General features: G+C 56.1%; 10 protein-coding genes across 10 annotated transcripts; 6 read left to right on the forward strand and 4 right to left on the reverse strand.

Annotated features, from left to right (window-relative positions):
* The first annotated feature begins 90 nt into the window (after positions 1-90).
* On the forward strand, positions 91-1,814 carry BKA78DRAFT_323010 (uncharacterized protein). Its single transcript, XM_066889163.1, has 2 exons — positions 91-1,656; positions 1,705-1,814. Exon 1 carries the CDS (start codon positions 158-160, stop codon positions 1,622-1,624), a length of 1,467 nt encoding a protein of 488 aa, XP_066740290.1. The 5' UTR covers positions 91-157; the 3' UTR covers positions 1,625-1,656; positions 1,705-1,814.
* Positions 1,815-1,907: 93 nt separating this feature from the next.
* BKA78DRAFT_355864 (uncharacterized protein) lies at positions 1,908-3,452 on the reverse strand (the record flags this gene model as incomplete). Its single annotated transcript, XM_066891979.1, has 5 exons — positions 1,908-2,386; positions 2,442-2,506; positions 2,565-2,938; positions 3,002-3,069; positions 3,149-3,452. 5 exons carry the CDS (start codon positions 3,450-3,452, stop codon positions 1,908-1,910), a joined length of 1,290 nt encoding a protein of 429 aa, XP_066740291.1.
* A 1,400-nt stretch (positions 3,453-4,852) lies between these two features.
* BKA78DRAFT_298705 (Alpha/beta hydrolase fold-1) lies at positions 4,853-5,678 on the forward strand (the record flags this gene model as incomplete). Its single annotated transcript, XM_066886952.1, has 2 exons — positions 4,853-5,260; positions 5,334-5,678. The coding sequence occupies 2 exons, from the start codon at positions 4,853-4,855 to the stop codon at positions 5,676-5,678; spliced, it is 753 nt and encodes a 250-aa protein (XP_066740292.1).
* A 1,955-nt stretch (positions 5,679-7,633) lies between these two features.
* BKA78DRAFT_360415 (uncharacterized protein) lies at positions 7,634-9,223 on the forward strand. The gene is made up of 5 exons (XM_066892411.1): positions 7,634-8,233; positions 8,291-8,416; positions 8,477-8,773; positions 8,889-9,050; positions 9,124-9,223. Exons 1-5 carry the CDS (start codon positions 7,909-7,911, stop codon positions 9,174-9,176), a joined length of 963 nt encoding a protein of 320 aa, XP_066740293.1. The 5' UTR covers positions 7,634-7,908; the 3' UTR covers positions 9,177-9,223.
* Positions 9,224-9,871: 648 nt separating this feature from the next.
* Positions 9,872-12,298, forward strand: BKA78DRAFT_298707 (Ecdysteroid kinase-domain-containing protein; the record flags this gene model as incomplete). The annotated part of the gene is made up of 1 exon (XM_066886953.1): positions 9,872-12,298. The coding sequence occupies one exon, from the start codon at positions 9,872-9,874 to the stop codon at positions 12,296-12,298; it is 2,427 nt and encodes an 808-aa protein (XP_066740294.1).
* A 207-nt stretch (positions 12,299-12,505) lies between these two features.
* Positions 12,506-13,500, reverse strand: BKA78DRAFT_298708 (uncharacterized protein; the record flags this gene model as incomplete). Its single annotated transcript, XM_066886954.1, has 2 exons — positions 12,506-13,428; positions 13,476-13,500. 2 exons carry the CDS (start codon positions 13,498-13,500, stop codon positions 12,506-12,508), a joined length of 948 nt encoding a protein of 315 aa, XP_066740295.1.
* Positions 13,501-13,780: 280 nt separating this feature from the next.
* On the forward strand, positions 13,781-14,125 carry BKA78DRAFT_323027 (uncharacterized protein). Its single transcript, XM_066889164.1, has one exon. The coding sequence runs from the start codon at positions 13,927-13,929 to the stop codon at positions 14,089-14,091; it is 165 nt and encodes a 54-aa protein (XP_066740296.1). The 5' UTR covers positions 13,781-13,926; the 3' UTR covers positions 14,092-14,125.
* A 399-nt stretch (positions 14,126-14,524) lies between these two features.
* BKA78DRAFT_346397 (uncharacterized protein) lies at positions 14,525-15,577 on the reverse strand (the record flags this gene model as incomplete). Its single annotated transcript, XM_066890523.1, has 3 exons — positions 15,513-15,577; positions 15,282-15,466; positions 14,525-15,229 (listed from the first exon to the last, which is right to left on the reverse strand). Exons 1-3 carry the CDS (start codon positions 15,562-15,564, stop codon positions 14,525-14,527), a joined length of 942 nt encoding a protein of 313 aa, XP_066740297.1. The 5' UTR covers positions 15,565-15,577.
* A 779-nt stretch (positions 15,578-16,356) lies between these two features.
* Positions 16,357-18,287, reverse strand: BKA78DRAFT_28042 (uncharacterized protein). Its single transcript, XM_066885610.1, has 3 exons — positions 17,942-18,287; positions 17,727-17,862; positions 16,357-17,580 (listed from the first exon to the last, which is right to left on the reverse strand). Exons 1-3 carry the CDS (start codon positions 17,998-18,000, stop codon positions 16,606-16,608), a joined length of 1,170 nt encoding a protein of 389 aa, XP_066740298.1. The 5' UTR covers positions 18,001-18,287; the 3' UTR covers positions 16,357-16,605.
* Positions 18,288-20,387: 2,100 nt separating this feature from the next.
* BKA78DRAFT_333197 (uncharacterized protein) lies at positions 20,388-22,430 on the forward strand (the record flags this gene model as incomplete). The annotated part of the gene is made up of 3 exons (XM_066890059.1): positions 20,388-21,502; positions 21,551-22,370; positions 22,419-22,430. The coding sequence occupies 3 exons, from the start codon at positions 20,388-20,390 to the stop codon at positions 22,428-22,430; spliced, it is 1,947 nt and encodes a 648-aa protein (XP_066740299.1).
* Between the last annotated feature and the right edge of the window lie 141 nt (positions 22,431-22,571).

Raw genomic sequence — 22,571 nt, forward strand, 5'->3', positions numbered from 1 at the left:
ACTGAAGGCGGTGAGGTGGTGAATGGCAGAAGGAGAATCCCTCGGCACAGGGCAGGGATGCCAAGCAAAACCACCACCACGCGCGGGCATCTGGACGTCACGCCCGCAACTCTGTCCGTCCAAAAACGGCCCGAAGCCACATCCAAACATATCCACCATGGCACGCCCCGTGCACACTCTCAGCTACCAATCCATCTTCATCAGTCGCAATTGCAGTCGGCGGCGCATATTCACAAGACGCCTGTCCACAGCGGCGCAGGCAGTCGATGACACGGTTCCGCCAGCGCCGCCGCTGCGCTCGTCGGTTTATCTGCTGGAACTCAATCGACACATCATCAGGAAGTCAATTGGCGCCGAGCAGCTTGTGCCAGTCAGGAACGCCATATTCAAACCATTCAGCAATCCATTCGCCCAACCCCCACTCAACTACAAATCACTGTGGTACCGCCCGCGCTCCTATGAAGACCTCGTCGAAAGCCATGTCCGCGTCCTCGCAGCTTATGAAAGCCGGACTGGCTTTCTCCGCGCCTCATCCAAGCGCCATTTGTATTTCGTCAAGGCCATTCTAACGGAAAGAGCACTACCGCTAGATTGCAAGTATCTTGCCGTCGACCGCGTGGCGTCGAGTCTTTCCCACCAGGCTCGAAGGAAACTCCAACGACCGCGGCGCCGTCGATCTCGCGCCGAGCTGCTGCATCGAAACGAGCGTCTGCTGATTTTGCTCAATGCCATTTGCGCCGAGGCAGAAAAGGTGGACAAGATGCCCCTGCCGCAGTCGCTCATCAAGTTGGGTCTGGAGACGGCCGTCGAGTGTCGCAATTTCCAGGCTTGCATGCTGTATCTCAAAAGGCTCGGCTCGCACAATTGTCCTGTAGGTACCAAGACGCTGAAAAAGGTGCTTTCGAGACTCAGCGAACCGGAATCCGCTTTCGACAAGCTCCTTGCGACGAGGCCTTTCCGCACCTGGACGAGCAACCATTCAGCAATGCTGTTGGTCGGGCCCGAGAATGCCGAAACACATTCTCCAAAAATGAGCCCTTCTCTCGAGCGTAAAGACCCGGAATGCTTCAGACTTTGGCTCCAGACCCTCGCGACGTTGAGCCAGCAGTCGCCGAAATTCAAGGCCCGGCTGCCTCAGCAACTGCGGAGAGAGTGGGACTACTGGCAGAAATCATTACGACGCAGCTACACGCGCCTCCCTTCATCCTCACGGGGGTGCCCCTATGCTTCGTGGAGTGTCATGGGCAGGAGTAGAAGAGCGGCCTCCGATTTTGACATGCTTTTCCTGGAGTCCTTTGTCCGAGCAGGCGCGTATTCAGATGCGTGGACTGTTCTCTTCAGCACAAAAATACCATTCACAGCACTTTCGACAACGACCAGGAGAGCGCTGATTGAGAATCCGGAGTTCACGCCCCCGGCTTCCTGGACGCCTGAGAATGAGAAGCAGGTGCTCAGTATCTACGCAGAGTACTGCCGGGCCATTGAAGGCGCGCTCGGCGTCCAGTGGGTGCGAGATGAGAAGACGGGTGAAAGCTTCCACAGGATTTCTACGGGCTACCAGAGGCCTCCTGGAAGGCTTCGAAGGAGGGTGAGGCGAGCAGGATCGCGCCGGTCTAAGACTTGAGCAGTTTTGTGCTCTGTAGAAATGCTTCCTCCGTAAGTAGGCAGAGGCTCATCTGCACCGCTCTTGTATTGATTCGACAGGGTGAATCAACCAAAAGTACCGCATTGCATGTATCCGCGAATACCCATTTGTTCCTCAGCTGTAGATAAATTCACGGCATCTACATCGTTCCGCATCAAGTTGCCCTGCCCAATCCAGGGATAAACTGCTTCTACTCGTTGTGGATTAGTCTATATTAATTGTCGTACACTGACATGACAGCCGTTTTCGTCCAGCTCTGGTATCAATAATCCCTCCTAAAGACATCGTTCCTGTCCGACCCTGCCGAGTTGCCCGACCTCTCGGAGCGCTCCGACCACTGCACGTCATTGACGACCGTCACCTCGATGCGCTTCAGGGGCACCTCGTCGCCGTGCTCCGAGTCGCCGCGGTTGTGGTCGGCCTGGTGGCTCAGCGAGCGTTCGACCACCGTCGTCGACTGCCCGTACTCGTCGGCGTTGGTCGTGAACATGTCGTCCAGGCGCTTGAAGTGGCGCTCGCCCGTCTTGCTCCGCGTCGCTCCCGTGCCGCCGATGGTCACCAGCTCGGTCCCGAAGCCGCTGCGGCTGCGGCTCTGGCTGGGCGTCGCTTTGGACCGCCCCATGCTGCTGCCGAATTGGCTCGATATGGCGCGCATCAGTGGGCGGAGCGTCGGCAGGCACGCGCTGATGATGCCGCATGCGACTTCGACGACGCACCATGTGCAGGCTGTCGCGAGGGTCCCTGGGGAGTGTCAGCTGTCGAACTTTTCCGCTTTGGAGTCTCCATCTTGGCGTACATGTAGTATCGCTGGTTTGGAACTGCATGATGGTTGTGAAGCGGTAAATACTGGCAAACAAAACACTGCACGCCGTGTCAGCCAAGTCTCCCCTCCCCTGGCCCCATCAGAGAAACAACTCACAAACTTCCCAGCAGGAACATGACGCAAAGCGAAATCTTCTGCGCCGTCGTGACCTGGAGCTTGAAGACCTGGCCAACAGGCATGGCCAGGATGGCCACGTCGGTCAGGATGTTGGGGATGGCGTTGCCGATGAACGAGGCCTTGAGGTCGATGCAGGTGGCCTTGACGCTCGTGTCCCACGCGCCCTTGATGGGCGTGCACTGGAAGATGCTGACGCAGTTGATGGCAATGACCCAGCCGACTGTCATGAAGCCCAGAATGTACGCGCCAATCCGGAACCCGGGCAGCGGGAAGATGCGCGCGTACATGGTTACGACGGATAGCTTGACGAGGCCGACCCCCGTGCAGTAGACGCACTCGAATGCCATGAGGAGCTACAAGGAAAGAAAAACAAATCAGACGGCCGTGATTTTCGACTGGGGTTCGGATGCGAGTACCTTGAGCACGATGACGATGTCTTTGGGATCGAGAATCTTGGCATGCTGTCCCAGGCCGTGTGCAATCACTGCAGTTGTCGGCAGTAGTCAGCACAAATGCTCCAACTCCCAAAAAGATAATCTCTGGCTGTCACGACAACAACGTACTGCCATAATTGAGACCGCCAGCTCCGTAGCAAAACAGCAAAGAACCAAGCGTCATCCAATCGTCGACGCCAAAATCCACGCCTCGCGTCCACCGCGCCGTGAAGCGCAGCATGGTGAAGACGGACGCCAGGACGAGCAGCGCGCTCGTGATGGCGCTGAGGCTGGGGCCCTTGTTTTCGTACAGGCCGTCGCGCGGCCACAGAATCGCCTGGATGTACTCCATGGTGGTGAAGCCGCCGCCGCTCATGCTCGTTGTCGCGGCCGCCGCATCGTTGCCGGCCAAGGGAAGAGGAGGTGGAACCATGGACGGCAAAGGATCGACAGATGGGGGTGGTCGATATTCCACTAGTCTTGCTTGGACAACATCAACGCATTTGCAACGAGCCGGCAAAATGAGATGTGTGAATGATTCTTTTTGGACAGGCTTCGGGAGAAGGTAAAATGGTGGCTGGCGGTCGGGGTCTCTGGTGGTGACGACGGCGGCACTCGACTCGACACCGGGGGCCTCGCCCCTACTTAGTAGACAGTGATGGACGCCCGCCTGGCAAGTCAGACCCTACGGGCAGAGTCAAGACTCGAGAGAAGAGGGCATGGGCTGGCTCCAGTTTTTGCGCGGTGGGATGGGCGCTCAGACCCTTTCGAGCAGTCTGGTCGGGCTGAGAGTGGAAGAGAAGAGAGGGCGGACGACGGTCTCCGGCGTGGGCGAAATCTCCAGACCAGTGATTAGTCGACAGAGGCCGCCTGCCGGAGCGTGGCCGGCAGATCTCTTTCTAAAAAACGTGGGCGGTGGTTTGAGAATTGGAGAGATGGCAAGAAAATGGAAGAAAAAAAGCCCCCTTCTCCATCGCCCCCCCTGCACGAGCAACCCTCTTCAGACGAACACGCCCGCGGTGCGCGAGTCGTTCCCGCCAGCCACGAGTCGTAACCCATATAGTCCAGCGAGGTCCATCTCGCCTTTTTGTTCGCATGGGACCAAAGTTGGTCAGCAACAGCGCGGACGGATGCATCCGCCGATTCTCACTGGTTCGGCTCGCATCGAAAGCACACTTTTTTAATTATACTGGTGGCCGCGCGAGATGGGTGATGAGCAAAGCACGCAAGAGATTTGGGACAAGATTGTCGCAACGCCGGTCGACCGCCCGGGCCGAACAACGACGGACCGCTGGAACGGGCATGCGTCCCCGAGAATGCCGTGCAGAGAGTCCCTGGCTCGCCTCGATGTTAGACTGAAGAAAAGGAAGCTTAAACGATAAGCTTTGTTGGACCCCGACGACGACGATGCAGGCCTATTTTCTCGCGTAAGCTCGTTCTGAGACGGGGTAAGCGAGCTCGCTGACGCAACAAGGCTCTTCTTCCCCGCCGTGTCGATGTTTGAGATACCAGTGGACGGTATTTGGTGCCCCCTGCCAAGTCGTCACATATCACATCCGTTTATGGATTGAATGGAGCCGCAGTGCAGCCGCCGCATGCAGGTCTGACTCGTAGCGTCCTCCGCGCTTTCAACTCAGGCCACGCATTAGTAAGGGTCCAGAGATGTTCAGGGACCAGGAAGCTATTAAAGCTATCGTGGAGGTCGAGCAGATGAGGGGCTTTGCACAACCAATACCTTACCTCTTATACCCAGGACCCCGTTCCCCTGATCCAGAGTAGACCTCTCCAGCATCCTCGACCTCGACTCTCCTCGCAACCATCACCACCACCACCATGTCAAAGCCCGTCATCGTCTTCGCCCCCGGCGCGTGGCACACGCCCGACTGCTTCGACATTGTCCGCGACCAGATGCACGCTCGCGGCTGGACCACCGAGGCCGTTGCGTACCCGTCCATTGGCGGCGAGCCGCCTTACAAGTCGCTGCCAGACGACGCTGCCGCCGTGCGCGCCAAGCTGGAGGAGCTGGCCGACCAGGGCAAGGACATTGTCCTCGTTGTGCACTCGTACGGTGGTCTGGTCGGTGCCAACGCGGTCGAGGGGTTGGGATACGAGCAGAGGAAGAGGGCCGGCAAGAAGGGTGGTGTCATCATGTTTGTGTACCTCTCGGCATTCGTCGCGCCCAAGGGCACGAGCATCCATGACATGTTGGGCGGTCAATTCCTCCCTTGGATGAAGTTCAACGTGAGTCCACAGTCCATTCAGGGGGCAGTAAATCAGGGGGGGTCGGGTAAGCTAACAAACCTTGTGGCAACAGGGCGACATCTGCACCCCCGACACGCCTGAGGCAATCTTCTACCACGACGTCGAGCCCAAGCTGCAGGCCGATGCCATCTCGAAGCTCAAGCACACGAGCGCCACCGTCTTCTCCTCGCCCGTCACCTACGAGCCCTGGCACGACATGCCCACCTTCTTCCTCTACTGCGACGCCGACGCCGCGCTGCCCCTCCCCGTCCAGGAGCAGTTTGTCGCCCTGCTCGGTGCCGGAGCCACCACCTTCCACTCCAAGGGCAGCCACTCGCCCTTCTTGAGCGTCCCTGAAGAGGTCGTTGAGGGTCTGGAGCTGGCAGCCAAGACTGGTCTTGAGAAGAAGTCGGCGTAAGGAGGAGCGGTTGCTGAGATTGGATACCTTCTGTGATACCACATGATAGAAAAGCTCCGGAGTTGAAGGGTCGAAACAAGGCCTTCGTGCCAAACATCATGACGCGCACATCTTTGCTGCTGTTTCCTTGTCTCCTTAGCTCTTACTCCCCTTTGCTTCCGTTGCCCAGGAGCTTCTAGTCCCAGGGTCAGCCATCCGTCCATTCGAGAAAATCACCTTTCCCACATCCACACTGCATGCCGCACCCCCAACGCATCTTCCCATTTGCATTGAATCCCCAAGGCCCAAACATCTCCCAGCCACCACCTCGTCTGTCGTCGCGCTCGTCTCAAACACCGAGCTTCGTGAGCCATCTCGGCCTTCCGACCCAACGCGCATCACGAGAATCCCTTCCATATTCGCGTCATCATCATCACCCGCGAGTCGCGCGCGGTGGGACACGGGGAACCCTTACCGAGGGCCCAGAGAGCGCGTCTCCATCGACTCGAGCCACCAGCTGCTCCGTGAGGTCGCTCCGCGCGGACAGAAACGTGGCGGGCCGAGCCCCCCGTTGGCCAGCCCCCTTTTTTCTTCCTCTTCTTCGCCGCCTTCTGCGGCCTTCTGTTGCAGCAGAACGCAGAGACTGTGCGTATCGTCGGCCGTCGTTCGGGTTCCTGGAAGACCGTGCGGTGAAGGCCAGCGCCTGCGCTTCGTTGGACGGCAATCATGGGAATCATGGGAATTGCGGAATTTCGATGGGTTCCTTTCTTGAAGTGAGGCTTGCGGATATCATTGGTTGGTGGAGAATTCTCCATGGCTCTGGCTTTTGTGAAGATGCTCTTGCAATGTTTAGTCCAGATATTGGCTCCCCCTTTTTGACGCTCCAACAAATGCTTCTCCCATGGAAGCGACTTGCAGTCCACCGAACGACGACGAGCATGTGATGCATAGCCAGCAATCAATCACGCGCAGCATTCGTCGTCAGCGGCGTCAAATCATCCGTCTCGTCGACGAAAGCCTCGCTCGCGTTCACGTCGCTGAAACCGTGCTGCTGATCTGGCTCCACAGGCGCTTTTTGGCGAGCCGCGAGAGGCGAACAGCCGCGACAAGCCCAATATAAAATGCCGAGAAGAACCGGCGCTGGCGACGGGCAACGAGAGAGAGAGCGGCCACGAAGACCGCCACAGCCGCATCCGCGCGAGCAGAGGTCAAACCGCCAAAGGAAGACGAGAAGCGCGCGGCTGCTGTGGCCTCACCGTCTCGCCATTTCAAACGCGGGCGAGTCGTTTGCCGAAGGCGAGGGCTGCGGTGCGCCGCGTGTGCGCTGGGTCGGCTAGTCATGGGCGCGTTGGGCTGACCGGCCGACTGCGAAGGCACGCGGTCATCACAAAGATGGTGTTTTTTTGATATTGGGGGCAGTTGTGGGTGGTTGGTCACAAGAGTGAGGTGAGAGAAGATGCAGACGCAAAGATGTTTCTCGTTGCCCCTAGCAACTGCCCAAATGGAAACAAGACAAGGGAAACTGATGGCTTGATGTCGAGCTGTTCAAACGACACATGCAAAAGAACACCACAAAATCCATTGGATTGTGCGAATAAGCTCGGAATCCGGCGATATTCTTCTAGCGCCCAGATTCCTGGCATCAATGGATGGAAGCTACCTGCCCGACGTCATCAGCACGTGACGTTCCTACTAGCAAGAGAACAGGACGGGAAGTCACCTCCAACACCTCGGTCTCGCTCCTCGCCAGCAAACCGACGAGACCGAGAACAGAGAGATCGTGAGCTACTTCAAGCTCCGAGCGTCCCTCTTAAATTCACAAGTCGCAACCCCACCGCGGCTCCGAACCATCCCAAGAACCTCAACACGGTACTGCTCGCAAGCGTTGCCTCTTTGGGCCATCAGGCTGCGACCTGCCCACCTCACAGCCAACGCGCGCTAGGCGCAAATTGGTAACTGCGGCACTGATTTCTCGTTGAGAATCCTGACCTGCGCTGTCAGACGGCGGGCTTTTTGCAACATGTTGCCGGTCTTTTGAGGAGATACGGAGATCGTGTTTGCGATGGATGGGCATGCTTGTTTGGATAATCTCGGTCTTCCGAGGAAGCGAAGACAGAAAGACGTTGGAAACACATGAACAGAAAAAAGTACATGTATAAAGCAATGTTTTGCGGCCAGTTTGGGATATGCAGATATCCTAATTGATATTTGGTCTCTTCTTTCTGATTGGCTTCTCCCGGAGACCTGCAAAATGCATCATGCCAGTCCCATTTTCCTTTTCCTTTTTGCAGAATTCTGTCAGGCATCTCCCAACCGCCATCAATACCTGTCTCCCCGCCAGCTTGAGACACTGCCACAAATTGCAGTCACCAACAGGTCGTACGCGCCGCCGCTCTCTCAAGGCACCGTCTCGAAGAATCTGGTCCAGAACGAAGAAGACGACGGCAAGTACTACTTGGGCTACCGTGCGGCCGATTTCGCGAGGCCGTATGCCAAGTACTGGAATCCGAATGTGCAGCCGATTAGCAGTGAAGTGCAAAAGGGATTGAGCGCCAGTCCATGGGCGAAACCGCTTGGTGAGTTCAAGAAGAAGCGGTTGCTTGTTTGGTTCCGACTTTGGAGCTGATTAGTAGCAGGCTTCGCGCCCCAGGAAGCTGGCAGGCTCTTGACGCAACCCGGCTATCTTCAGATGGAAAGCGGATGGACAGTCAGTCTTGATGGCACCCTGACGATCGCAGTGCGCACCGAGATCCCAGAGGGTGAGTCTACTGCCGTTCTCAGTATTGCCCTCCAGCACCGTCGCTGACATCCCCTCCCAGTCACGGGCGAAATGATCGACTGGTGGTTCGGCTGGCACCAGGTCGACTCGGCGCGGTACAAGCTGTGGAACCCCGTGGCGCATCAGTATGCGTGGCGGTTCCCTGAGCAGCTCGACTGGGCTAACAAGTCGTACACGGAGCGCTACATTGGCACTTTTTCGCAAATTGATGAGTACCTTGGTCAAGACGCCAACAAATTCACCATTGCCTTTGTCGATCCGAACGAGCTGGGGTTTGACAGGTCGAAATTTGCCGACCACAGCATTGAGACGGTTGTGGTGGCGCAAATCATTCTCGGTAGGTTGTTCTCGCCCTCAATCAGGATTGCCATTGGTTTGTGTTGCGCCGTGGCGAGGGAGGTAGGTAGTATGTAGTGCAGATATCGTGCTGACGACACTCGTGTTGGTGATAGGTCATGCCAATTCGTCATCTCAAAGTACCGGCCAGTACGTCGTCCACCAAATCCGCCGCAAGGACGACGGTTCGCGCGAGATGAGGTCGCGCTTCTTCCTCAAAGTGTTTACGCCGGAGATCGCGCACGACTTGCTCGTGCACTGCAACATAGAGATGCAGCGTAAGTTGGTGACCTCGACGTCCTCTGACGTTGTCCGATTCTTTCTGTCCGGTAGGCTGACTTCTTCCCATAGATTTGAATTACTTCCTTCCCGGGTTGTTCAGCGAGTTCAAAGACACGCTTTGAATTCGTCCCAAATGGCTTTGGCGTGTACATCTCAATCGATTCTTGGCCTTTGTCGTAGAATTTGATTCTATCGCACTCCCCCAATGCCCGACTTCCCTGCGTAAGTCAGTAACTTGCGACGGCGACGACGAAGTAAGGTGTCGTGAGAAAGATGATGTGGAGCCTACACACATTTCCGCATGGCGACAGCTTTTCGACTGACGCCGTCTTTTCTCTGAGGCTTGGAATACAGGTGCGGGGCAAGTATCTGGGCGCAACGCACCTTCCCGGCTGAGCTGTTGTCCAACTCGACCAGTAACGCTTTGCCCTCGCTAAACAAGTGTTATAGCGATGCGAACGCACCAGATATGCAATGATTGCTTCAGTCAACGTCGCGCAGTGTCTTTACAAAAGATGAGACCAGTGAAAAATCCGAAAGTTGGAATCGCCCATAGTTCTGACATCAACGAATGTCCCCAAAGCGGCTCAGATACTCAGACACCTGGACGATGTCAGTGAGAGGGAAGTGTGCTAGTGAGGGGAACGGCGCATGTGAGTTCCCCGCAATAGCGTGAAGCAACGGACTTTACGAACCAGGACGTCCGGCATGGCAATATTTTAGTAGCGGGAGTCGTGCTCAAGTCCCTGAAGACCAACACTCCGTCGGTCGCCAAAAAGGAAGAAATAAGCAAGATTCTAAGCAAAAGGACCGCGAAATGGACACAACCACCAACAAGATCAACGACACCATCATCCGCACACCGTCAGATCTGACACTTGACTGGCTGCGCGCCAAGACGGGTATCAGCAAAATAGAGTCCTTCTCTTGTACGCGCATCGGCACCGGCCAGGTCAGCGACTGCTTTCGCATCTCCTTCGCTTTGGCCCCGTCGGCCGCATCAACCCCTGATGCGCAACAAGATCAACCACCAGTCGACAACAACGACAACACAGCACCATTAACTACCCCAACTGCAAAAACAACCATCCTCAAAGTCGCCTCGACGTCAGCCACGTCGCGCCGCGCCAGTGCATCGCTGTCGCTGTACGAGCGTGAGGTCCGCTTCTACCAGGAAATCGCACCAGCCATTATCGACGACGACGGCGACGCGGCGCCACTGGCGCATTGCTATCACTCGTCGTTCCACGCAGCGGACGGCACGTTCTGCCTGCTGTTGGAGGATGCAGGAGCCCAGGGGGTGGTCGTCGGCGACGACATCACGGGCGCGACGCTGGCGCAGGCGCAGGCGGCGATGGCGGCGTTGGGGCGGCTGCATCGGGCGGCGCAGCGGGATGGTTCGCGGAGGGCAGAGTGGGCGAGCAAGAGCTGGTTGAATCGGGGGAGGCAGATTGATGGGAGCAGGCTGCGCGCACTGTACGGCGGGTTTGTGGCGAGGTTCGGGGAGCGCGTGGGGTCGAGGGAGAGGAACGCGTGTGAGCGGTTGGTCGAAGTCTTCGATTTGCACGATGCGCGGGAGAGGGGAGACGACGTTTTGCAGGGACTGGTGCATGGAGACTATCGGCTGGATAATATGCTGTTTGGGAAGGCAGGGGGAGGGGGCGAAGAAGCTCGAGGGGACGCCGTGCAATCCCTCCCCCTGACCGTCGTGGACTGGCAGACCGTCTCCTGGGGCCCCGCCATGTCCGATGTGGCATATTTCCTCGGCACCGCGTTGACAGTGGAAATGCGACGACAGCACGGCGACGCGCTACTGCAGAGGTACTTTGAAGCACTGGGTCCAGAGGCAGGTCTCTCGTTTGAGCAGTTTCGCGAGAGAGTGCGGCGTCAGACTTTCTACGGCATCGTCATGTCCATCGTGTCGCCCATGCTCGTAGAGCAGACGGAGCGCGGCGACGAGCTGTTCATGCAGATTCTCTCTCGCCACTGCGAACATGTCCTGGATCTTGGAGCGCTCGAAACGTTGCCTCAGCCAACGTCGGGCATGCTGGCAGCGCCACTAGTACCAGAACCACGGGATGAGCGACGTCACGAGACGCTACAGGAAGAGTATTGGCAGGAGAGCTGGTATTTTGACTTCATCGACGAGGTGCAGGGCTTGGGCGGCTACATTCGCATCGGCGTTGACACCAACAGAGGAAAGACCTGGTACACAGCCATGCTTTGCGGACCTGGCCGGCCGACTGTGGCCTTGATCGACTTCAACGCTCCGCTTCCAACTGGAGATGATCTTGCAATCAAGACTCCGACATTTGAAGCCAGCCATGCGGTCGAGGAGCCACTGCAGAGATTTTCAGTCACCTTGAGCGGTACTGCGCGCGCATACGATGACCCCGCCATCTTGATTCGCGACAATGACGGCGAAGGGAAACACGAACCAGGGAAGCCCGTCCAGCTCCAGTTGCATCTGGCATGGCACACAGACGGGTTGCCATACCAGTACCGGCTGACGACGCGCTACGAGATCCCCTGCAGCGTGTCTGGGGACATCTCAGTGGTCTCTTCCACCTCGTCCACCACTACCCAAATCTCCAATGTCCCTGGCCAGCGCGACCATTCCTGGGGCTCGCGTGACTGGTGGACACCGCGCTGGGTCTGGAGCGCCATACACTTGGCTGACCGGACGCACATTCACGGACTCGATCTTCACCTCCCCGATCCTCAACCTGCTGGAATGAGGCTTTTTGTTGGATACGTCCAGCAGCTGCAGCGACAGAGTCAGTCCGACGATAGCGAGGAAACAGGAGAAGCAGAGGGTGCATCAGGTGCCAAGGTCACCGAATTGACGAGGCATGCTGTCGCAGCTACGTCTTTTGACCCACGCGACGAGCTGCCAGTTACGACAGAGGTTGAGCTCGAGCTCGAGCTCGAACGACCGCAAGAGCAAGAGCAGGAGACTGGCGCTGGTACTGACCCCTTGAGGCTGCGATTCGAAGCAATGGGACATGCGCCGTTGAGACTGATCGATCCGGTGTCTTTGTCTGCTTCTTCCAATAACTCTACCTCCAACTCTACCTCCATTAATGACGATGGCAGTGCAAGGTCAAATGGAAGCGTGGGCAAGCGAGGAGGGCGTGTGGCGCTTTTTCCGCGCGCCTGGGGCACCGTCGCAATGAAGGATGGACGGCGTGGCGTTGCTTGGATGGAGTGGAATCGGGGTGCGGGAGGCGAGTCGGCTCTGTAATTTTGTTGGAAAGCTTTTTGAGTAATTCTTTGTACGAAAGGTTGTCCACTTAGAGAGAGAAGATTTAAGCAGGCTACCTAAGTCGATATAAGGTAATTGAAAGTCGTCCGGTCGAGTTGAACACTCCCTCCCTGAAGAGACTCGGCCTTTGATGCTCGGCTGAGATGAATAGGCACGGGTCCACTTCTGTTGCTCCTACAATCTTTCCTACTCACTTGACGTGCGCTGCCGCTTGCGAGAATTCTCCTCTTGACTCGTTGCTCTCACGTTGCCTGTATGCACCTCCTGGTCGTTCGGCCTGTTCCACGCATCGACCGAATTCTGTTTATCGCACCAAGGGCAGGTGACCACCATTTCGCCATCCTTAATCTCTTCTGTGTCTGCCTGGGTGGTTTTCTTTTTACAGGACGGGCACCAACGTGCCCGGAACACAAAGAAAGAGAGGTATCGCACGTAGCCGCCCCAGAAGCCATCAATCTTGTCCATTTCGGACTGGAACATTGTTGTGTTCATCAAAACCACGAAGTATTTTTTGGTATGGCGATAGACGAGGTTGCGAAGAGTCCTGACCGAGTCGGGAGTGGTCTCAAACACTCTCTTGACTAGGTTGATGAATCTTGATATCTCGGCCATGTCCGGTTTCTCCAGGTCGAACTCGAGCATATTTCTAGAGATAAGGTCTGCGGAGCGGTTCATGACGTAAGATGCCTGGTACTTATCGGCGACTGCGAAAGTATCGACAATGCAGAGAATTGCCTTGTCGATCGTCGACAAACCAGGATAAAGATTCTGCTGCGCTTGCCAGTCGTGACTGTGATTTCTCTTGCCGTAGAGGACTTCTAGCATGAGTCTGACAATGTAAGGGTCGTCTTCGAGTGTAACAATGCCCGTTCTTGCTTCCTGCGAAAGTTTAGGGGTTCTAATCTGGACTCGTACAAAATTACTCACCACAAACGGTGAGTTGGGCCTGCAGGTGGTCTCGAAGAACTTCGATTGCAAGCAAAGTACCATCTTGTGGACGTAGAAGTGTTTGACCACGCCATCGCTGTCTTTGCAACAGATTGTCAGATCGCTGAGCTTTTTCGATTGGAAGCCTTGCTCAGCAAAATCCAGCAGATGTCGGGCGAGGTCTAGGACGCGTTAGGTTCGATCAAGCGTATGGGCTGGTAGATCATACCGCGACAATCTTTCGAATCAACCATCTTGATGAGAGCCAGACGTGCCGCAGTCGAGGACGATGAAAGGTTGAAGAGGAGGTGAGAGACGGCTCTCGTAGCTGGCACGGAATCGGTTGGGGTAGGCGAGAGATTGAGGCTCTCAAAGCTCGCCGAGTTGGCTGAGAGGGTTAGAGCTCATCAGCTCAAGGGAGGCTGGTGAAAGAGACGGAGGAAGAGACCTGAGGGTGTTGCAGGAAGATGGTGGAAGGTGAATCTAGAGTGCGCGGTCGAAGGAAAGCACACCAGGCCGCGCCAACCCCGATTGGGAAGCGCAGCTGCTCCAACGCAACCACCGGAACACGCTCTTCCAGCTTGCTGAGCAGTGGCTGCAGGTCGACTGTCTTCCGACCGCATGATTGCAGAATAAGTCTCGAATGCTGAACGCCTTGGCTTTGGCATCGAGCAGTGGGCATGTCCTCCTCTTCTCTCAGCCCCATGCACCGACACACAGCGCCGACAAAAACATGGCGGTTTCCTGCGTGTTACATTGCCGATGCACTGCTTGACTGGCAGAGATGTGACTGGCTGCGCGACTGGCGAGAGGTCAACGCGCTGAACGACGCGCTGGGTGCTTGATGACGCGCTCGACGACGACATGCGCGACGATGATGCGATCAAAGCCGACGCGCTGGGCTTTGACGTGCCAAATACGACGCAGTAAACAATACACTGGACTGGAGGCGCTGGACTCAATCACGGGAGTCGGACAAGCTCGGTTACCCCCATCGGGTGACGGCGTCGGAGGTGACTATGCTGGCGGACTAGTAGGGCCTGGTTTGGCATCTTCGAACGTCGCGAGCTGCAAGGAAGGCGAAAGAACCAGAGCTTCGGGGCCCAAAGTGGTGAGGGGTGTCATGGACCCAGCGGCCGACTGTAAGTAGAGGCCGGTGACAAGGTGACTGCAGGCTATCCATTAAGGCTGGAGACACCCTGAGAGAACGAAGTTTTTGACACTCGATTGAAGTGCCAAGTAAACCAAGTCAACGGCCTTCATGCCCTGTCCCGACCGCTACGACAGACGGGGCCTCTTGTGGGAATTCGGCTCTTCCCCTGAACCATTGGCAGCAGCCCCTGGATTATTTTCCTCCTCGACGGGCCTATGCCAATCCTCGATTGAGGACTTATTCAGGCACACCTTGTTGAAGCATCCCATGACCATCCTTCCGTACGAGAAATTGTCTCTCCAGTCTGTCCATTCCTTAGTGCATGCCTCTCCGCATGCGGGGCATCGACGCTCTCTTCTTGTGAAGAAGGTAAGGAAGCGCGCGTAGCCGCTCCAGAAGCCGTCGACCTCGTCCATCTCCGGCTGGAAGTACGTCGTCATCATTAACGTGTCAATGTAGCTCTTGGTGTGGAGATAGATGATGTTTCGAAAGGTTCTGGCTGAGTCCGGGGTGGATTCAAAGACTTTTTTGGCGAGGAGCATGAAGCCTCTTATGGTGCCACAACCGGGCTTCTCAAAACTGAAACGAGAACGGACTCGGTGTCCAAATGTATCTCCTGCATTGTACATGAGAATAGGCGCCCGATACTTATCGCCCATTGCGTATATATCGGCGATGCAGTGAAGTTCTGATTCCAGCGTCGGCAGAGGGCTGTAGTACTTCCTCATGCGCGACTCCAGGTAATGCGGCTCGTCTGAGTAGATTGTCGCCAGCATTAGCTCGACAATGAAGGCATCTTCATCAAGCGTGATGACGCCTGTCTTTGCCTCCTGTTTGAATTAGTAAGAATTAATCATGGAATTTGATTCCAACTTTACTTACTACGAACGGAGAGTTGGGTTTGCAGGCGTTTGCGAAAAACTCAGACTGCAGACAAAGTACCATCTTATGGACAAAAAAGTCTCTATCCTCACCAGAGGCTCCATCTTTACAGCGAATTGTGAGATCACTGTAGAGTTGCGACTTGAACCCATCCTTCGCGAAATTATTCAGGCCATCCGCTATATCTGGGATGTGTTAGACGTGTTTGAGAAGGTGAATGAGTAGATTTACCAATCCTCTTTTCCCCATCCAAGGTAGCCTTCTTTGGGTTCAAAGTAGACATTGCGCTGAAAGATGAGGAGTTTCCGGAGCAGTGTGCGGTAGGTAACGATGCGTGAGCAGAAATCATGCAAGAGGGAGTGTGGATAGTGAAGTTGGCAAGCCCCGCGCCGACAAGAAGACGCGCACCGCGTTGACACTAAACCCGATTAGTCATATTGTGACTGGCAAGCACGTCGTGTCTCGTGTATCACGAAAGCGAAGCGTCAAGCCGCGACAATTCAAGCCCCATGGACCCGAATATGTGCAGAGCTACATAGTCTGCGATAGCAAGCGATCTGGCCTTTGCATCGAGCCGCTACCTTGTCTTTCTCCAGTCTCGGTTCCATTCATTGGCATATCGAGCTGACAGGACAAACGCGACAATCGGATTTCTACAGGGTCTCTTTCAATGTCGTCTCGCATTAATGATTCGCACTTCTCGTGACCAGCTGGCGTCTTTTTCGTCTTCAAGATGGGAGGCGACAGCTGCGAGCCACCCACTGGGCACATCTCGATCTCAGCAAACTCGACTACCTCAGGACTCCACCATCTCTGCAAAACGATGAGCAGAAAGCTATACAGCCCATTGCCTCGCACAAAAACGCGGCTGGAGTCTCTCGTTACCGGCTGCCTCGTCTTGCGGAGGCGATAGGCGCCAGCCGCCTGGCGAGTGGATCCCAAAGTTCAAACAACTCCACGACCTCGCCATCCCATCATCCCTGCAAGACAATGGACTACAAGCAATACAACCACTGAATGAACGACTTGCGAGCAAAGCAACAAAAAGACAAAACGTACAACAGCCGGGATTCGCTGCTGGTCACCCACGCAACTACTAATCGGCCGCAAGGTAGCTTATCTATGGAAGAGCGGACGGGGTTCCGAGTTCTCTACCTGCTATGGTCGTACGTGAAAGATGAAGCTGCCAAGACATATCATAAATTGCTGCACCAAAGGTGTGCATTTTCCTCACCACCAACTCCTCCAAGTCGAAACCCCAAAGACCAGAGGATACACGTATGTACAAGGCCAATCTCAGCATTTCGTTACGATCCCTCCCTCCCTACCACGTCGGCCGGACCTCCCACTCGCCCAGATTCGACGTGCCATGCGGGCTGCCCACGTCGGCGCCAATCAGGACATCGGCGCGCTCCAACGGCGGCGCGCGGACGGCAGCATTGTCGTCGAGGACGGACGAGGGCCCCGCCGACGGCTCGCCCGTCCCGGGGACATCGTCCATCTCGCCGGGCCCGACGCGGCGGCTGCGCCAGTTGGTGGGGCTGAAGGCCGCCTGGCAGAACATGCAGCTGATGAGCTGCTCGTTGTCGTTGGCGGTGCTGGGCGCCGGCAGCTCCATGCCGCACGTCGCGCGGCACACGCCGCAGCGGTAGCGGTGCACCATAATCGTCCCGCCGCCGGAGGCGGCGTGCGAGGGCGCGGGACGTGCGGATGGGTTGAAGGCGATGAAGGTGGTGAGTTCGCGGCCGAAGACGCCCAGGTCGTCCATCATGTTGGCGAATTCGGCTTTGGATGGGATCGGGGCAGAGGTGGGGTGCGTGTAGTCGTGGGCGCCTTTGGCACTTTGCGCTCTTTTCCCGTTGTACTTGTACTTTCCCCGGAAAGGTCTTTTGCCGCCGGTATCTGCAGAGATGGAAGCAGAGGTGTTGGCGTTGTTGCTGCTATTGCTGCCACTGCTGCCGAGAAGCTCAGAAATGTTGGTTGCGCACACTTTGAGGATGCGATCTCTGAGCCCTCTATCAGATGGAGGAGTGGTTGCGTATACCGCACGCACAGCATCGGGAAAGAGTTCGGATCGGTAGTCCACATCAGCGTCGAAATGTCTTGCGGCCAGTTCCTTGAGAGAGGGTGCGTCGTAGATATCTCCCATGGCATACATCTGAATGTGGAACATTGTGCGTTCCGGCCGCGAGGTCAGGTGCGAAGGGCACTCGTAATTCAGTGTGTACATCCAGTCAAGCATGGCCTGAACATTTTCCGGGTCGTCATTGTCGAGCTGCATTTCGCCCGATACAGCTTCCTGCAGTGACAGCATTATTAGTAGAGCCTCAACTATCGCAAACTGTTTAAACTGTTGCCTTTCCATTGCTGGAAATAAGGGGTGTCTTATTTCACGTGATATCAAAGGGATAGCGGGAGCATGAAGAGGGGAAGAAGAGCGCTCACCTTCCAGCCTGATACAGGATCAAGGGCGCGGTCGAAGAATGCTGACTGGCATCGCAGAATGAGCTTGTGGACTTTGTGTCTATTGCCGTCTTTCGTCTTCAAGGTCACGTCTGAATGCTCGCCCGACTTGTAGAATCTAGAATCCATCAGTTGGTCCAAAAGATTCTGAAGGCGGCGCAATGCATGGCTAGTTAAGAGAACCAATGGGTACTGACTTCGTAAGGTTGTTCATGAGTCGCGACATTGGGTCGTCGTGCCTGATTCGATGGCCCATGGCGGGTATCTGGATGGTTGCGGATGGCGAATGGAACGCGGTCGGCACGAGTGGAACTGTGCGTGCAAGCTGTCGTGATGTGATAGAAGGCAGAGGATGACAGTAGACACAGAGATTTGGTGATGCTCTGGTGCACGAGGCCGAGTTGAGACGGACGGGTGTTTGCCTCCTGGTTAGCGCCTTGTGTGACTGTTGAGGATTCAAAGTCGAAGAGGGATCGAGGATGACCCCGCCTTCTACATGAAGACTAGCGCCCGTCCGTCGAGACTACGATTCCACGCGATATCCATGCCGCTAGGAGACAATAGTGAAAAGTCAATCTATCCATGACACTGAGAACTGTGTCTGTAAACAAACACCAGCAGCCTCATGTGGGTTGCGTGATGTATAAGAAAAGGAAGGCCTTCTTCTTTGAAAACGGAAGAAGTTCGGAAAACATGTAACTGACACTGTTTTACATCATGTCCGTGAGACTTGAGAAGAGACAGAAGGCGGCTAGGACGATATTAAAGGTTGCTGTTGGCGTGCAATCTCACCGCCACGGGTTTCCACTTTGCTGCATGAATCACATTCGATGTGGCAGCCCTGTTGTTCTCCCTGCGACGGACAAGTCTTCTCGAAGCGAAGATCAGCTAGGATGACGTGGATTCGCAATGCTGGCCGCCTCCACGGCCAGGCGACGATTCCCGCGTTGATCAGCGCAGATCGGCAAGTTGAATCCACTCAGGACGATGATTTCGATTCTCAGGAGGCGATGATTTGGAGATGCGCCTGCGAGTTGAAGTCAGAGAGGTGTAAGAAACACGAGCGCGCGACCAAGTCCACAATCCCGAGGCACGGAAATGGGCCGACATCGGAACGCGATATCCAGCTGGCCGCCCGCTCGAATTCCGAGCTTCCCCGTAGTAGCATCGGTGGAATTAGTTAGAATGCCTGAAGACGGAAGCGAAGCGCGTGCCGAGAAAAGAACAAGCGCAACGCCAATGATGTGAGTCTCCGGAAGAACATGGCGACTGTGGGCAACGTGCGAGGCTGATGTTGTCCGGAAGTGTTTGTGCCGTTGATGAGATCCGGAGACCCGTCAAAACAACAGTTGGCCAAGGAAATGTGGGGGAGCCTCTCTGTCAACTGCCAAGCCGGTCTGCCGGTTGAGAGATGGGGTTGAATGCCCGCACGCAGTCTTCTTGTTGACCCGACGCCAGGAAATAATATCAGATGAAGGCGGCTAGATCCTGAGATAAGCCGGGGTGGCGAGTGTCACAAGACTGGAACGCAGACAAAGAAACGTTCCGCTCGGAGCCATGCTTGCACATCAAGGATTCTGGAATTGTGGAGGAAAAGCCAAGACAACAGACCCAGCGCCGGGAGCGCCAAGTGGGGGCAGCGAGAAGGAAAATTGACGTGGAGGTTATCTGATGGAAACCTCGTTTAGGAAAAGGGGAACCATGGTACACGGCGAGTGCCGCGAGAATGGTGGACGAGTTTGGTCTTGTTTGACCCTTACGTGAGTCGCTGAATATGAACAAAATCACAAGTCATGCCACGCGGCGCAATTAATCTGATGGGCCGGGGGCGCGATGCTGAGGCGTGGATTGGGGAAAAGGCCGCCGGCTCGTACCTGCGCCAACACGATGATACGGCGCCGAGTCGCTACGCTGCCAGAGATGATGATTGCGTGATTGATGATTGCTTTGTTGCGTCTAGGGAGTTGTCAGCCCACAGATGTAGGTGACAGTGTAGATGCATGTAGGTGGTAGTCGCTTAACAATCAGATAATTGGTAAAGAAGAAGAAGCTCCCGCTCTCACCCCGCCGCCGGAAGACAAAACGCGAACCCACATCCGTCAAGATTGCCGGAGTGAGAGTCGAGAAATCATCGACTTGTCAAAGAGCACCGTAGCAGGGGGGGCTTGCCGAGAGCAGATCCGAAGACCGGCAGAGTGTTTGCCCTGGCCAAGGCCCTCGGGCTGCTAATCCATCACCGCCACTCAACACTCCAGTCCATTTCCATCCTTTCCACTCCGCCCATCCTCTTCTCTCTGCCATTCTCGACTTTCTCCCTTCACGACTCTACTTCTAGACCGCCAACCCCCTCCCAACATCTCCTTGCACCTCCACCCACCGTGTTGTCCCTCGCGTCACGTTCGCTGGCGCGCCGAGCTTTTTTGTTTGGTTCTCGCGCCGGCATTGGCATCTCGAAGCCTCTGACGAAATTTGATCAGATAAGTGAGCCGCACCCCTCGACACCACCATCGCGTCTTGCGCCCCCTCGCTCTACGCGCATCCATCGTCCGAAACCCTTCCACTTGTCAGCATTACTGACATGGCCTACACGCAGTCCTCACACCTCTTCACGACTCCCATCGGTTCGCCACTGCCGCCGTCGCCATGCAGCACCAAAACCACTCTATCCCCACCACCGCTACTTCGCATCCCGACGACCCGGTGCCCCACGAGCCGCAGACCACCAAAACCGTCCACCTTGCGCCCTCCAAGTCGTCCAACAACTCGCTGCGCTCTTCGCATGAATCATTGGCATGGTCGGAAAATTCTAGCGACTCGGAAGCACCTTCGACCCCCAACACTGAGCCCACGTCGGACGCGCAGGTCGATGAGGTTGTTGACAAGCTGAACAGCCTGTCCGCTGCATCTCTGGAAACGACCCCTGTCGCAAAGAAAGACGGTGGAGCTCGTCGTGCTTCCACGACGCTCATCTCCGAAGACGCGGATGGAATCCGGAAGCTGCTCGGCGATGGCGAGACGGGCACCAAGCTCATCGAAAAGTACTGCTGCGGTGGTGGATGCTGTCTGGTGCAGTCAGCCATTCCCGAAGCCTCATCGACCGACTTTACGTCCGTCACCCTTCCCGACAATGAGGCATTCCGAAGCTTGAACCTCAAGATTGGCACCTTGAGCCTCAACACCGAATTGGAACAGGTCCACCCTCTGCCCGAGCCAACTGCCACTTTCGAGTCTGCAGGCGAAGCCGAGTCGAAGCACACGTCTGCGGTTCACAAGGCGCCACCATCCTTTGTCCAACCACACCCGCCCTACCACGTCCACTCGGCCCCCGTCCACCATGCGCGCGAGCTTACGAAGCCGGGAGCTGAGAAGCGCACTTTCCACTTTGACATTGATGTCACCGACTATCCCGAGGAGGGAGGTACTGACTTCAAGGTTGGTGGCGCTATTGGCATCTGCCCTCCCAATTCCGAGGATCTCGTCAATGACGTCTTCGACCACCTGTGTGTTCCGAAATTCTTGAGGGACAAGCCCGTCGTCCTCAAGACACAGGCGATTCGCTGGCCAACCATCTGGGGCGATGAGATTGAAAGGAAGCTGGTTACCACCCGCCGTGAGCTCCTCACGTGGTGTGTCGACCTTCAAAGTACTCCTCCCACAAAGCAATTTCTCCGTCTGTTGGGCGAGTATGCAGAGGAGCCAAACGAAAAGAAGATTCTTCTCTACTTGACCTCTGCCCAAGGCCAGGCTGCCTTCTGCGAGTAAGTGCAACACCCATCCCAGCATGACCAGCTGCTAATCCCCCTCAGCCTGCGTACCGACGCTCATATAACTGTTCCTCAATTCCTGAATGCCTTCCCTTCGTCGAGACCACCTCTTGACCACCTTCTTTGTGTTCTCCCCCAACTGATGCCGCGCTTCTATTCGCTGTCGAACGACCCGCACATTTCGTCCGAGCGCGCCGGTCTTCCCGGTGGTCGCCGTCTCATCGAGATGGCCGTCACCATCCACGAGGACAAGGACTGGCATGGACCTAAGGCTATGCGCACTGGTGTCGGCTCGGGGTACTTGGAGCGTCTTGCACACAAGTTCATCGAAGCCGAGACCTCTGGCATTGCGGACCCCGCCAAGACCCTTGACATTTCCATTCCCATGTTCCGTGGTTTGATGGCGAACCCTCTGTCCCGCCAGTTTGGCGGTGACGGACCCATGATGCTCGTCGGTGCCGGTGTTGGCATGGCGCCCTTCCGTGGCTTCATCCTCAACAGGCTCAAGAACGCCAACTGCGCCAACAAGATCTGGCTCGTCCAAGGTGTCCGTGATAGCATGCTTGACGAAATCTACCGCGGCGAACTGGGTGCTCACGAGGCCGACATCAAGAAGGTTGTGCAGTCGCGCCGCGCCGGTGAGGCCAGATACGTCCAGGACGAAGTTCGGATGCAGGCCGACGTTGTGTGGTTCGTCATTAATGCGCTCGACGGTCGTATCTTTGTGTGCGGTAGCAGCAAGGGTATGGGCGAGGGAGTGCACCGTGCTCTTGTTGACGTGGCCATGGAGAAGGGCAACCTGAACCAGGCCGAGGCTGAAGATTTTTGGGAGAGGAAGAAGGAGGATGGCCAGTACATTGCTGTAAGTCGGAATGATTTCGGAGAAGCCACGCTTGCTAACCAGTAATAGGAAACCTGGTAAACACCTACCTCTACACACACCCCACGGCCACCCCTTTAGATGCATCGTCTCTCGACCACCTTCGCAAGGTCAATTTTCGGCCGAATCTACCGCGCGATGAGCTTCGCACGCTGTACAAAGTATCCGCTGTCTCATTTCCTT

The sequence above is a fragment of the Phyllosticta capitalensis genome (assembly GCF_038381095.1).
Source record: "Phyllosticta capitalensis strain CBS 128856 chromosome Unknown BKA78scaffold_10, whole genome shotgun sequence".
NCBI classification, from domain to species: domain Eukaryota; kingdom Fungi; phylum Ascomycota; class Dothideomycetes; order Botryosphaeriales; family Phyllostictaceae; genus Phyllosticta; species Phyllosticta capitalensis.